Source organism: Nilaparvata lugens, chromosome 8 (assembly GCF_014356525.2).
Source record: "Nilaparvata lugens isolate BPH chromosome 8, ASM1435652v1, whole genome shotgun sequence".
Classification (NCBI taxonomy): Eukaryota; Metazoa; Arthropoda; class Insecta; order Hemiptera; family Delphacidae; genus Nilaparvata; species Nilaparvata lugens.
The window spans coordinates 43,016,939-43,033,329 of NC_052511.1; the positions used below are offsets into that span (position 1 = coordinate 43,016,939).

Here is a 16,391-nt window from a genome sequence, read left to right on the forward strand (position 1 = left end):
TACGCCTCCTACTGGAGAAATTAAAACATTTTATAGTTTTATATCAAGAATTTCGATAGACTTGAAAAATGTTACCTACCCCAATTTTACCTATTAAATTTCTTCATACTGAATCGTATTCACGCTTTTCTGATAGAAAAACCGCCCCAGTTTTATCTCAAGAACAAAGCCAATGTACCTAGAATATATATTCTATGTACACTGGAACAAATCCTGGCAGTTGGGTGGGACTAATATTTTTTTCCAAGTTTCTGCAATATTGGAATCGGGGTTTATAATAATATAGTTTTAGCTAAAGATCGTAATTGATCCTGTAAGGATTTCTTATTTTTCCTGACCACTTATTTGAACTTTTGTCAGAATTCAAACCTTACAAAAATTAGCATACAAAAGGGTAAACATTTTCAATTGCAATACAGAAATTGAATAAATGAATTTTGTCACAATAAAAACTTTATAAAAAGTATTCAATCTGTGAAAACCTAAATCGTGATGGGCCCCTTTGGTATCAAACACTTGATTGTTTCTCACTGGTTTCTTATTGTAACGATTTTCAATCAATTGCTGTAGCAAATATAGACTTGACAAATAAATAGAGAACAGAATATATAATATGAACATGATTTGAATGAAACATTAATAGTAGAGAATGTAATCTCATGCAGTGATATTGACTAAAGTATATGATTATACGTGCATGGGATCACCGAATTTTAAAATTATTTCCACTTTTATTAAATCGGTGTTTGGAAATATCTGTGTGAACTTAATCAAGCCAGAATCTAGTGACTTGGGTATCAAAATATCTTCCTAGATAGTGAAGCTGTAAGCTGTAAAATTAATATTTCCTAAATTGATAAAAGTAAATATCATCATTGGTCGTGACAAGGATGGGAAAGAAATGAAATTATAAATGAAAACAAAAAACTCCTTATTTCAACTTTAATAAGCTAGTAATAATGATAAAGAGTAATAAATACAATTAACTTCTTTCAACTAAAGCTACACAGTCATTATGATCTTCAGTAATATTTAATTTATTCAAAGTATTAACCTCCCTAATTAAATAGAATTAATATATAGAAATGGAAAGGAACAATATAAGAATATAATATAAAATTTATGAACAAACATAAATAAAATGATAAATGAAGATTTACTACCAAGTAGGCTACAATAATATTATAGAGGAGAAATAATTCAAAGTGTCACAAAAAGGCGTATTACAGATAGGGAGTTATTAATTTCTTGTAGATAACTAATATTTTCAAATTATTTATTGAATAAAACATACATTACATCAAAATCAAAACAGTGTCAATAATGAATAATAATTTGATTAAAATTCAACACAACTATTCATTTTAAGGGATTTGATTACTTTTTTAGTGTTTATCATGTATTTATTAACTCTTTCCAGTGCTAATCTTGACGTAAATGATGCCTTCATAAGCTTGTTATCTATAGGTGATATATAAAAAACCATAAGTATGTACATATATACACACACACTAATATGTATATGAAATGAATGGGCGTTTATCCATGCTTTTACAAATATACATTTTGTTCCATATACTTACGCTATAGAAAACAGCTTGCATCAAAATCAATGTGTGATTGATTTCTCGATAAAACTTGACTATTACATAACCCATACAGCAGAATCAAATTTCAAGGCTTAAAAATAATCAACAAATTCCAACGTTTGTTCAAACTTTCAAATGAAAACCAATATACATTAAAATAAAACATGGCGAATTGTAGCAAATATGAGCAACACATTCTAGTGCATTATAGGAATTGGAAAATTGTATTTATACTATGTGTGATATATGCTCAAGTCACAAGCAGATCCATGCAATCATCCAATGATGTGAGTGAACTGAACTGATGGCATGACTCGTCGATGCGATGCTCAAGCATCAATGTCGACATTGCAATTCAAGATGGAGATCGGAGTTGATCACTCATTTACACACTCAGCGACTTGTATCTAACAAGTTATAAATCAACCGGAATATATCATTCTATACAATATAACAAATTTCATCACAGCTACTGCCTAAACTACAATTTGCTCTGGCTTCAAAAGGTTACAGGTTAATAGAAAAATCAGAGAAAGAATGTATTGAAAAAATGGAAATATTCTAGGAATCTTAGTGTCTGTACAGCAGAACGTTGCTGATTTCTAGATTCTAATAAGGATCAGAGAAAAATATTAGAGGCAACCACAAAAAGTTCTAATTAGACATAAGGCAGCAATTCAATTGCCACAAATCACATTATTTGATTATTTCTCGAATTTTGACAGTAAATCAAAATCATATAATTTACTGTGAAGTGAAATAAATGTTCCTACATGAATCATTTTTATTCATTTGCCAAACAAGATAGAATCGGTGATAATCAGTTAAATTGCTAATCTATGATGCTGGACAGTATTCAACACATTAGGCCAACGTGTCACCTCTTCACTTCATTCAATGGCGAAACAATATTTAAAAATACTTCTGATCAAAGTTGAAAACATTTTACACTGTGGATTCGCAGAAAATGTACATCATTAATTTGTTTTATGCAATGAGATTTAAAATAGCACAATAATATTATTCTTGCCGTCCTCATAAACATTCTTACAGTTGATAATGTCTTTGACTGCATTCAGTTGAAGGACAGCAGCAGAGTGAGAGAGCAGACAATCAATGCTATCTGCTATCTACTGCTCTGTCGATGACACAAATCACCACCATAATCACCATCATCATAATCACCAACATTCAGCCGTTGTATGTTCTCCATCCTTACAAAAGAATGCATACACTCCATCTGTCAAAAATAAAACAAAATATATATTAAAATCACACATATTTTGACGATGTAAGATTGAATTTCAAAAAAGGTTGATTTGAATGATTCAATATTTCTTGAAATAACTTCATGAAAATTTAAAAATGTAATTGATCAATTTTAATAATTTATTGATGAAAATTACTGAGATATTGCATTTATTCAAATGCTAATGAATGAATAATTCAATTTGAATTTTCATTTAATAATAATAATTTATTATTGTGAATGACTAATTTGATGAAACCTACTGTTAAAATAAATACAAATCTATGAACCTGTTAAGACACTAACGTAAGTGAAATAGACTAGTGATTATCATGATAATTGAAAAATGTATGTTGTGTTTGAACGGTGAGACCTCTAGCCTATAGAGCCCCTCGCGACACAGAACTACGTAGAGTACAGGTTCGAACGTACATCGTAACCTATCCCATGGTTCATCTACACAGCAACTTATAATAAATGCCATGCTGAATGAGTTGAAAACACAGTGAATGAAGTAGGTCTACAGTCATATGCAGCATGCAATGCATTAGGGAGGCAACATGGTGGAGCGGAGTAGGTAGCTTCAAGATTGAGTGTTACTGTTGAGTGTAATGCACCACTATCAAATTGCAAATGCATTATTTTTTTAAACTAACAAATCAAGTAGCCCTGAAGAAATAAGTTATTAGAAAATACATACATTAAATACATCACTCTCAAGCTTTAAGCTACCTTCGCCACTCCACCATGTTTTCTCCCAACTCAATGGATTTTAACCTATCTTGGACTTATCACTCGCTTCTCACTGCTTTCAACTCGGACTAAACCAACATCTGCGACATCTCCAAGAACGGGGCTTTATTGAGGCTGACTGTGCAACTAGATTAAGCTTTCTCTATAATAAAACAACACGGATTTTACTCATGAATCACAAGAAAAGATCGATGACGTCTTACAAACACAAACGAAATAGGACTGCAATTTGATGTTTACAAAAACAAAAAATCATTCAAGGTACCTACAAATGATGATTACGATTTTAAAGCCGAAAACTGAACAGAGCTGTCATTTTCATGTTACTCAAATTTACAAAAAACTTGAATTTATTGTACTGTATTAATAAGAAGAGTAAATTCAATTTTGAATTAATTTGAATAACTTGCAAACAGGAACGAAATAGGACTACAATGTTTTGTATACACGAACAAAAACTCTCTCAAGGTACATATTCCATTGAACAATTCCTAGTTCGAATAGTTCCCTTCGAAGTACGTCCCAATATTCCCATCTTTTTATCAAGTTTTACATAAATATTTGAATGAATTGATGAGTAACTGACCCGACAAGCTCACTGGCAACACTGTTTGCGAACACTATCTGAGTTGACAGTCGGTTTGACGTCGATGGGTTCTACGTTCTGGGGCCGGATCAGGTCACCTTCAGGTGGGTCTCTGATTTGCTTTTGTGATACGATTCGGTAGATTTCTGAAAAAATAAACAGCCAAAATATACAAATATGCAATGATAAAAAACAGTTTCTAGTATAAAAGTATATAGTTTCTTTATTAAAAACAATATATAAAAACATGAAGTACCCTTTAATTCAAAACATCTCAAACAACTAGTTTCGTACAAGTGAATTGATTTTATAGTTTCTTTATTATTTGTAAAAATCATAAAAATAGTATAGATCAACCTTTTTGGCGATTTATTGCCAGTATATTACTTACTAGTCTTAAACGATATTATTATCAAATAATAATAATAATAAATTTAAACTCAAACTACTGTTCAGAATATAAATGACCACTCTGAAGACTCCTACAATGCGAATATTAAAAACAGAATGAGTAAGATCGTAGTCTTAAATATAATCAATTGAAATTAGGCTATTCTGTTTTACTCGATCGTTGAATTAAAAAAAAACGTTTTATTGTCAGTGATTTGAATTAATTCAAAGCATTTCTGCAATTACATTGGATGAAAATCTAGTATGTCATGCGAGCAGCTGCAGCTTTCCTCAAAATTTGCATTGTCATTTCAACATGGAAGAAATAAATAAGAATAAATTAAAATGTTCATGACTAAACTTAATCTATCTCGTTTATATTTATTACTTTAGGAGGTGACCTTCTAAAGTAATTGAACTAAAATAAATCAATAATGGAGTTACTGTATACGTTATACCTAACTTAATACTGCATTTCTAAATTGATAACTTTTAATTACATATAAATTATTTCAGAATACTGAATTAATACCTCTGAGTATCTACATAATAGCGCTTCTTAATTAAATTGATAAAACAAATAAAACTATTTAAATTAATAAGACAACAAATAGAACTTTATAGTGAGGTCCACGTTATAACGGCAGTGGAGAAAGATAGAAGAACAACGTTGCCGATCATCTGTCTTCTCAATGCCTTCTATAGACGGTAGCTGATACAGGTTTATTAATGTAATATTAACTGTTCATTCTCGTTTAAAATAATCAATTATTTTTATTCAGCAAAAAATTATATTTTTCAATAATCTCATAATGAATTTTAATAATTAAGATGAGATATTTTGTTAATTAATTATTAATTCTACATAACTTAGTTAAAATACGATCTGGCAACAGAGCAAAGTGAGAAAGAGATAGCGCTATCCGCTTTGTTGAATGATAGACAAGGATAACAAATACCATTGGTAATCAAAAACTGCCATTATAATGTGGACCTTACTATAGCCTTTAGATTGAAATGAGAGACAACTTTTACGCCAGTGTGCGTATAAAAAGTTACTCATATCAGCTATTGATTGCTCGACTCGTAAAAACCAGGTCACAATATTTTCATTCATACTGAATCACGAACAGTGATTATACAGTTCAGTCTATGGCGAAGACGTTATGTAGCCGCTGTGAATCGGTCTTGCTGCTCCAAGATCTACTCTCACATGCACATGCTTGTTTACTTAGTCTCTCGGCTTCCAGAGCAAAATATAGAATTTACCAACTCAATATTGATGAGGAACGAGATTACTGCATTGTTTTGACGATTCGACTGATATGTTACGATATTTCGGAAGGCAGTTTCGAAGGCTACCATAAGAACCTGCTGTATTCTCTTTTTGCCCGACTGCAGACACGCTCTTGTAGACAAATTAAACTAAAATCTAATAATCAATAATGTATATATATATATATATATATATATATATAAAATAATGTAATATATATACATTTAATATAAATACATTATTTTAACGTGTTATATGGACAAATAAAACAACTAAAACATATAAAATCAACAGTAATTAGTTATGAGATTACTGCATTATTTTAAAGTGTTATTTGGACAAATAAAACTAAAATCAACAAATTTAATACTAATGAGATATGAGATTTCAGCATTAGTTTGATTTGTCATTTGGACAAATAAAATCCACAAACTCAACAGTGATAAGAATACGGCATTATTTTAAACTGTTATTTGACCGAAAAGCCCGAAATCGACAAACTCAATACTGATGAGATATGAGATTATTCAATTATTGACAAGTGAGACTAAAATCAGCAAACTCAATATTGATGAGATATGAGATTACTGTATAATTCTGACGTGCCATTTGTACAAATGTAACTAAAATAGACAAACTCAATACAGATGATATATGAGATAACACTCCATTATTTCAACTGACATGTTGGATAAAACTAAAATCGATCAACTTAATACCGATGAGATATCATTTTTGACGAGTTGACCAATGTGATTTGTTCATTTGAACAAATATCAATATCAATAATTTTATTCAAATCAACACAATATACATAAAATAAATCAAAATACAAAAAATCACAATCAAAAATAAATGTCTAATAAAATACAAAAACAGGCTTCATGGTGGGGTGTGCTGAAAAGAAAGGAGGAAAAATACCTAGCCAACTATGGTTTCCCATGTAATAGGCAGGTACAGGGTATAAAAGTAAGGAATGAAGGGTGAAGAGGAGAAGTAGGAAAAAAGATGAAAAAATGTGAGAAAATCGTAAGCGAGTCCACTTTCAACAAATTTATCTAAAAGAATTTGCCTTGCAAACAGTAGTTTGAGCATCTCGAGATTTATACGTCGATAAGGAAAAAAGTTACTGTATGTCCAGGTTTATTCCTAGTTTAGTTTTTCTACTAATCTTAGAGTCTATGAGGAAGTAGTCCGGAATAAGGTTTAGTATTTTAGTGCTTATATAGAACAAATGTTTCCTCAAACATTCAATATTGGTGTGGAAATCAGCAAACTTAATATTGGTGAGATAGCTACATTGTTTTGAGGATTCGACTGAGCTTAGGAAGGCGGTTTCGAAGGTTACCATAAGAACCAATAGTATTGTGTTTGTGATGAGATTGACCGACCTGTGAGTATGTTTTGGAAGGCAGTTTCGACGTTGGTGGAGTCGAGCGCCGATGTCTCGATGAAGGAGAGACTGTTGCGTTCGGCGAACGTCTTTGCCTCGTCGGTGGGCACGGCGCGCAAATGCCTCAGGTCGGACTTGTTGCCCACCAGCATGATCACGATGTTCTGGTCGGCGTGGTCACGCAACTCTCGCAGCCACCGCTCCACGTTCTCGTAGGTCAGGTGCTTTGCTATGTCGTACACAAGCAGTGCGCCCACTGCTCCTCTGTAGTAACTGCAATTAGACATACCACAACGCTATCAATAATCGGAATACAATCATTTATCCGTTTATTGATTTAGATTAGTTGGAGGGGCTCTGTAGTAATCGCAAATGTACAAAACACCCCTATCAATGATCAGAATACAATCATTTATCCGTTTATTGATTAGATTAGATGGAGGGGCTCTGTAGTAACTGCAAACACATAGCACAACCAACATCGCTAACAATTGAATACATTCAGTTATTTGATTCAGATTGGATAGAGTTAGAAACATGATTTATGAAGACTCCGGAACGGGTTAATCCGTATAGTTTATTCATCATTCTATTTTTTTATTGATTTAGATAAATATAATTAAAAATGACTTATAAGGTGGAAATAAAGGTTATTATTCAATACAATCGTTTATCGGATAGAATTGAAAACATGACTCCGGATTCAAGGAACAAGTTAATCCTTATAATATATTCAACATTTCATTAGTTCATTGATTTCGATTAGATCGAATTAAAAAAATATATAGAGACGAAATACAGGTCATTCAATACAATCGTTTATTGATTTAGATTGGATAGAATTGGAAACATGATTCATGGAGACTCCGGAACAAGTTATTTAAGGAACAGGTTAAACCATGTAGTAACTCATCATTCTATTTGTTTATTGATTTAGATTGGATAGAATTAAAAAGATGATTTGTAGAGAAAAATACAAGTTATCTCCTTGAAGTTTTTACCGCTTCAGCATATAATTATTAATAATTTTTACAAAAATCTTTAGAAACATCGTTGGTGAAGTGAAAATTCATACAAATTCCTAAAAACAATTCGAAAATATTACTAGAGGTAGAAAAATAATATAAAGTGATGATCTGAATTTTCATTAGACTGAATCTTTATAGGTCAATATTATCTATGTAAAATTTGCCGATAAATCTAACGAAACTACTAAAATTTATTTGCTGGATGATGACCACACAGGTGTTCACTCAAAAATATGACAATATTTTGTAATAAGATGGCAGAGGACACGATCTTCAATCCAAGCACGGGATTCGAACCCACGACAGTATAAGTTGATAGCATGATTGATCTGACTGGGGTCACCGCAGTCCGCAACTTTGTTTGTAACTTGTTTTTAATATCTTTCAGAATTATTATCATATGTTGATAATGTCAGTAAATTTACTATCAATGACTATTATCAGTTACAATAGGATTCACTCTCAACTGACAGCATTAATTGAATAGGAAGCATTGATGTTATACATAAGGAATGCTGACACTTCAAAGTGGTTCTCCCTATAATAAATTTTCAAACTCATTTCATCATCGTTAGTTTTATTTTGGTCTGTTAGTATTGTCGTCATTTTAATGTTATTTTTAATGAATGATATGTCATTGAAAATTAATTTTTTTGTGAATTAAATTGTTTAACATGTTATAATTATAGAATTTATAGTTTTCCAATAAACCTTGAGATTTGATAATTCTATTCATGTCAAAATGACTCAAAATAAAATCATTTTAAAGACTTGGTAGAAGAAAAGGAACTAAGTAATAAAATAATATTATTAATTCATTCAAGGCAAAGAGCACTCATTCGTAAGATTTTATTAGGCTTTTGATTTGAAGGATTTCAATTTTACAGTGAATACAGTAGCTATCAATAATTTGGCAATTTTTCAAAGTGATTCCCATCATTTTTAAATCTATACTACTTGGAGATGATAATGAATATAATCATTAAATTTGAGCGGAAACTGATAATACACTAAAATTGAGTCATCGAATAATTTTGAAACTAGATTAGGAAGAGTGATTTCATATAGATACTGATGATTGAAGCCAAAAACAAAGAGGAAAAATAATAGTACAAAAAATAAGAGAAACCAAGTGCAAGGTCACAATTGAGAAATAAACTTACGCCGACGTGATAGCTCTGTATCTCTCTTGACCGGCTGTGTCCCATATCTGTGCTTTTATAGTTTTTCCATCGACCTGCAACGAAAAGAGATAGCACAAATGTTACATCACATAAATATCAGAAACTTTAGTTAAGCTACAAAGATATCTAATTTACAAACACTATGTACCACACATGAGTATATAGAGTCCATTTGTGAGTTGGTTTTCTTTTATTTCGCTATCACGAACCAACTTTAATATGCAAGAGCTAAACAAAATGATGAAATCACACATACTGTGGGATGAGCATTCCATCCTCTTCAGCTACTTTGAGGAAAACATACACATTTAGAAGCCCTGTAATTATTGATATGAGGAATGCGGAAATTGCAAGTCAGAAAGTAATTTCATGCAGTTGAAGTTAAAATTATTCAAATCAATTATTAGTATTACCTGTATACTGCGAGTTGCGAATTCAACTCCAATCGTTGATTTTGATTCTAGATTGAACTCATTCCTGGTGAATCTAGATAATAGGTTACTTTTACCTACACCGGAGTCTCCTATGAGCACCACTGGAAAAAATAAATAAATATCAATGAGTTATAACGAGTTCCAAATGCAGTGTTAATACTTGGAAGAAAGAATAGTCATAATTTGGAGAGCACTAAATCCTTTTAAATCATCCTCTACCATCTGTATTTCTATTATTTTTATATTTATATTTATTTTATTATTTCTATCATTAGTCTAGATTATCCCTCCATTATTTCGAAAGTAGCTAAAAGACCCCATAATAATGAATATTTTATTAATACGATTTGTGGGTATGACTACACGATTATTTATCCCATTTAAAGAATAAATGTTTGGAGATCAAAGAATCAAGAAACCTATCTACAAGCATTGCTTGATTTATTCCCATTAAGTGACCAATTAAATCAATTTAGTTCAAGGTTTGGCTACGTTAGTGAATGAGGTATTGTAGAACTTGGAAGTTATACTGCAGTGTTCTTTTATTAGTATTTATTTTATTTAGTTTTTCTAGAGGTATCGATTTATTTTGCTATTATTTATTTCAATGAAGGATTAGTATTTTTTAAAAGGAGATGCAAGTTATGAATGCGTTAAAGTTGAAACATTTATTCACTTGGATATAATTTGAAATTCAAATAAATCCTGGCTTTTGGAAACAATGTAATTGTTCTATAGATATTACTCTGTAAAAGCATTTTGAACTGTAGAATAAAAAAGTACCCTAACACTAAAGATAATTGATAATAATTGATTCAAGTTGGGAATATTACATATTTAGATATTGAACTGGAATGTCTGTTCTAATATTTTATAGAACAAAGTAAGCTTAATGGAGTTTCCAAGGAAGTAACTAAAGAATTAAAAAAGAATGAATGAATGCCTTTGTTTATCAAGAATAATGAATTCATTCATACAATGAACAAAGAAAAATCAAAAGCATGAACACAGTCTGAATAAAATTTCAAGAGGTTTGAACCATGGAGAAACAATACACATATTAGTGTACATCCTATTGCTAGAAGTTTATTCTATGACTTTACTGAACTAATTTCAGATTTTTGCTAAGGACATAGAATATATATCCTCAAGGGCAACAATGTAAATTTCACGGCGGAGGCAATGATCATGTTTGATAGTTGATTGAGAAAAGCTATTGACACAAGTTCGACAACTAGAAGTAGCTTAAAGCTACTGAATATTAAATAGGTAAGCTCTAGAGTGGAGCCCGTATGAGGGGGGAGGGAGGGGTGAGAGCATGCGAGGCATGTGGGTAACACAATTAGAATCAATATGCTGTCATTGGAGCACAATGGGTCTACAATCCACGACCTCAGCCACGTTAAACAGCTGCCTCAGCCATTGCAACAATCGAAATTCCAGCAAAATTTGGGTCTTCAACCTCGATTGTCAATCCAAACACCAAACACATTGACTAGCTTTACTTTCTTAAACCCAATTCAAAAAACATTGACTATACTCGTGAGATTCAATTCAAACTACATTCATTGGTTCAATTGGAAGCGTTGATGTTTTTTATAAGGAGGTATTTATTCAAAATCGTCAGACTAATGTGAGTTTCATTTCACACTGTCAGCATTCCTTATGAATATCATCATCGCTCCCCATTGACAGTTGAGGTAAATCTCACTATAGCCTATCAATCCTGGTAGCAAACTGATTCATTTCCATACCAATCCTACAAATCCATTGATAAAATTATTGGTTTCTTAGCTGGACAATTCCAATAGCTTGGGAGTTCAGCTGCTGGAGATTTATGCCGTATTAGTAAAGGATTATTGGATTCTCATCTTACCCAAGTAAGAATTTGTTGCTAATCAACTTGATCATCTGCTAGTACAATAAATTTTAAAATTCTTTGTGGAACAAGTTCAAGAAAATGAAGTTCAAATAACTACATTAGGGCCGGTTTCCGAGCTCGGGATTTAGGTAAGTTGTAGACTTTAAACAGCTCGAGTTAGAAAATTGGCTTTCCAAAACGGGGCCTCCTAGTCGTAGTCATAGTCAAAGTCACGTTTAAATTGAATTTCGAAAAACTATAAAATTGAACACAAAATAAAATGAAGAGAAAATAGTGTAAAAATTCTGCTATTTTGAATTATTTATGAATGTTTCATTTCGTCAAGGAAAAACGTTTCCAATAAATGAGAAAATGAAGATTTATTCTGCTGCAACTATTTACTGCGACTAGGCCACGTTTTGGAAAGCCAATTTTCCGACTCTAGCTGTTTTAAAGTGTAGAACTTACTTAAATCCCGAGCTCGGAAACCGGTCCTAAAAATTCACAAATCGATCATTAATTAATAAGAGTTCTCAATGAAACGGGACTGAGAATTTTCATTACTATATTTAAGAAAGAAAACTGTAGCTAAATTGATGGAAATTGTTTCTTGACAAAGTCTACTCAAGTAATGACTCACTCAGGTTTGATTTCACATTGCTATATGTAAATTTCAAGAAACTTGAAACTTGTGGTATTTGAAGAGGGAAGCAATTTTCCCTCATTTCCTGAGGTACTTGAAATTTATCAATAAACGTTTGTCAATATACAGAGAAGATACGGATCGAAAAGCAGGCTGTTCATGACTGCTTCAAATGATAGCATAAAAATTGATTATCGAATACAGTCAGTAAGCAATATTCCTCTCAAAATTACCATCTCATTAATCAACAAAAACACTGCAACTTAATAAAAGAAACCGTACCGGTTATCATCATGGATTCAGTATAAGAAGATAACCAACATTTTAAAAATCACTCTTGACATTTTTCAAATGAAAATGATCTATTGAAATCATAAATGTTTACCCACATTATTCACATTATTAATCAGCAGCTTTATTGAGCTGTATTTCTTTGACAAACATTGATTTTTGACATGAGCTTACAAATATTTACATCTAATTCGACAAATGTTTACCCTAGACATATAGTTTCAGTTAGCTGTCTTCACTATTTTACCAAGCACTAAATACAGCAGTATTGACAAGAATAAGTTATTACTCACACCTTACATAATTGAATTTAAATGCTATTAAAGAAATATTGGTAGTGGGTACAGTTCATCAACGACATTCGTACAGACATAAAAAGTAGCCTACTACAATAAAAAATTAGGCTAAACACTTATTGTTCTTATTCACATAACTACAATGCAATAAAAAACACTGCATTCAACAAATAATGTTGCAATATCCCATTAATAGGATACATGTGTTGGTATTATGAATCATCCAGATCATTTCATTCATTTGCAATCTCAATTCCCCATTCATTTTCCTGAAACACCTGAGGTTTCCAATCTGATGTAATCTTCTTACATTATATTATCTATTTGTGAATATTCTTATTAATTAAACAAATATACTACAGATTGTGGAGAATAGCACAATTTGCCAAAAATTCTGAAATTCATTAATCAAGTTCTGTAAGAAGATTTATTTTAATCAATCCATATACGGTACCTACTTGGTTAAAATTGGGGATTACCCCTATTTTAGAATGAATCATGATAGTAGCTCAAGTTGCAAAGTAGAACAAGGTTTATCAAGTTCAAATTCAAACATTTTTTAATAAGATGAGTAGAAGAGGAGCACAGAAGGAAGTAGACCTAATAATATTTCGATGAAGTTATCGAGTAATTATCACTTTCATTATTATATCAAACTTCAAGACCACGGTCTGCAGTAATTAACCTGTTGCTTTATCTGTAGGCCTACTGTACAGATAAGTCAAGTTGAATGACAATATCAGTATTAATATTGCAAATTGACTCTATGCAATGTCAACTGTCAGCACTGCCACGGAGGCTCAGGTGACATCATTATTGTAAGAACTACGGTTTATCAATATAAATAAAATATTGAAGGTTATCACAGTAAAATGCAGAAATATTCTGCTATTTTTAAATTTCACTTTCGTAATTTTTGTTCTAGTTTTCGTAATTGCAAAATGTTTTATATTTTAAAATAAAGTTTTTATCAAGTTACTTCTCATATTTTTCAACACAGTCAAGTTCAGGGGCGTAGCCAGAGATGAAGTTTGAGGGGCTTATAGAACTAGATTACCTGCATAAAGTACGGTGGCCTTTAGGTTAACACAACCCCTCTCCCCCTATGTTTTTTCAGGTATTTTCACCGAAATATATGTTTTTTTTCATACAGTGTAAACAAAAAAGAATGACCCGATTTTTAAAATCTTTATTCATCAGGAAGAAGGGCTTAACACCAACAAATTGCATACCTACTAAAATACTCACAAGTATTGGAGTTTACGAAAATGCATAATAAAAGTTCAATATGTCCTCCATTGGCTGCACGGACAACATCTAGTCTGTAGCTTAATTCATCCTAGACTGAGCGTAAGGTGTCTTCTGTCACTGAGGCTACAGCCGCTGATATTCGGGTTTTCAGTTCATCAATGTCACGAGTTAAGGGAGTAACGTAAACATGTTGAACATATTCCCACAGGAAAAAATTGCATGGTGTTATGTCAGGGGACCTAGGAGGCCAAGAGTGTAAAGCTTGGTCTCGCGGTCCTGTACGCCCTATCCAAAGTTTCGACTAGAACGACTTCCGAACAGACTAGATGTCGTTCCTAAGTATTTAAGTATGCAATTTGTTAGTGTTAAGCCCTTCTTCCTAATAAGTATAACTTAGCTTTTTAAAATCAGGTCATTCTTTTTTGTATAAGTTACCCTGTAGGCTACATATTAAAGCTACCTTATTAAGTAAGAGAAATTACAATCAATGATACCAAATTTCAACCAGTAGAATTTTGGCGTTAAGAGCCTTTCTAATTTTATAAAACTAGGTACTGATAGTAACATGTTCGGGAAAGATGAAAATTGAGTAATGTAGACTGTATAACCTGTCTGGATTTTCAAGTTCAGAGGAGTTTATTTGGAGCTCTCTGTAAACAAAGTTTTTAGATTCTAGCTGAACCAGTTTTTCTCTTATTGCCTGCTCTTAAAAGTAAGCCGGTTAAATTTTAACCGTGATTAATTGGATCCCACGAGAACCAATCAGAGGAGCCGTCTTTTCAAAAAAGCCTTCTCTAATTGGTTCTTGGAAAATTAATCACAGTTAAAATTTTACCGGCTTTTGTGCAATCGGGCCTAAAATTTTCAAAATAACATGATTTTTTCAATATTGTCTTCTCTTTCAAGCCTTATAATTTTTTTATAATGTATCCAAAAAGAAAATGCTAATCATTATGGCTGTAGAGCATCAAATTCGTTTTAATTAATGGACTATTTTAATTTATTCCCCTATGACGTTTGAAGCAGTTACAGTGATTTGCAACAATAGATCAGTTGTTGATAAAAATATTTAAAGGGAATGCTATTGTTGGTTGTTGCAAACATGAAACTTAAGGAAGGAAGTAGAAGAATTTGGTATCATGATTTCAAGAATAGGTAATTGGCAAGCAACTATTTTTGAGTTACATTTTTAATAGATTATAAATCCCAAAAACAATTGTTTTAAATCAGAAACCAGATGAATAATTTATTAAAATACTAAAGAACTGCGAACAAAATTGTACTATATCATCAGCTGACATCATTTTGCTTTGTTCGGCTATGAAAAAACTATCAGCTGATTTCCTTACAATAGGCTAAATTTTCAAGATCCAACTAGATTATTGCTTGTAATCAATATTAAATAGATCTATAGATGATAAAAATCAGAGAATGATGACGACGATCTCTTAATAATTATCTTATATTGTTCGTCATTGTTTGAAAAAATAATGATCATAAAAATAATAGGTAGCTAATGCGTAGGTACTTGTCAAAATCTTTGTTTTTGTTTTCATCGGGTGAGCAAAAAATATCAACAAAGATAGCGACTTCCTAATATAAATCTTAGACATTTTTAAATTCAACACGTTTAATTACGGACTTGCAGCTAATTGAAATATTCAGATTAATAGGCAACGTTTAGACGGTTCCAAAGCGCATCTTCTAATTCAAATTACTTCCTTAGTCAAATCTAATTACGAAGAAACAACAAAGATTTGACATCAATATGTTGGTTAGTATTTTTTGGAGCTGCTTTATAATTTTATTGCAATGTCAATACTCACCTTTGAATAAATAGTCATATTCGTCATCACGGGTGCCCATTATTTTGATGAATAAAAAGCCTGGGCCACTCAAATGTTAACACTATCCGTCACGGATGTACAACTAGAAATATAAACACGATATGCACCACAAAAAGTTAGAGAAATCACTGTTCAATAAGGCAATCACTAATTACGTTGATGGGATTTAAGTAACTAATTTGTGTCACAAAAATTTAGAAATTGCCAACGTAGAATGAATTTTTATCCCACAGAACTAAAATGGCTGACAAAATCTTCACTACGCCCCTCTCATTGGGTTGTTGCGCATGACCTTCAATGACATCATTTTGCAAAACAGC

General features: G+C 31.7%; 1 protein-coding gene across 1 annotated transcript; it reads right to left on the minus strand.

The window, feature by feature from the left end:
* Window positions 1-927: 927 nt before the first annotated feature.
* On the minus strand, window positions 928-16,381 carry LOC111051169 (ras-related protein Rab-11A). The gene is made up of 6 exons (XM_022337603.2): window positions 16,051-16,381; window positions 9,862-9,983; window positions 9,428-9,501; window positions 7,235-7,509; window positions 4,178-4,323; window positions 928-2,829 (listed from the first exon to the last, which is right to left on the minus strand). The coding sequence occupies exons 1-5, from the start codon at window positions 16,088-16,090 to the stop codon at window positions 4,187-4,189; spliced, it is 648 nt and encodes a 215-aa protein (XP_022193295.1). The 5' UTR covers window positions 16,091-16,381; the 3' UTR covers window positions 928-2,829; window positions 4,178-4,186.
* Between the last annotated feature and the right edge of the window lie 10 nt (window positions 16,382-16,391).

Excerpts from the sequence above, each read along its gene's own strand:
- LOC111051169 (XM_022337603.2), bottom strand. The coding sequence starts at position 16,090 with ATGGGCACCCGTGATGACGAATATGACTATTTATTCAAAG. Across the intron at positions 9,984-16,050 it reads ATATGACTATTTATTCAAAG|TGGTGCTCATAGGAGACTCC; the intron begins GTGAGTATTGAC and ends TATTTTTTCCAG. Across the intron at positions 7,510-9,427 it reads TACAGAGCTATCACGTCGGC|TTACTACAGAGGAGCAGTGG; the intron begins GTAAGTTTATTT and ends GTCTAATTGCAG.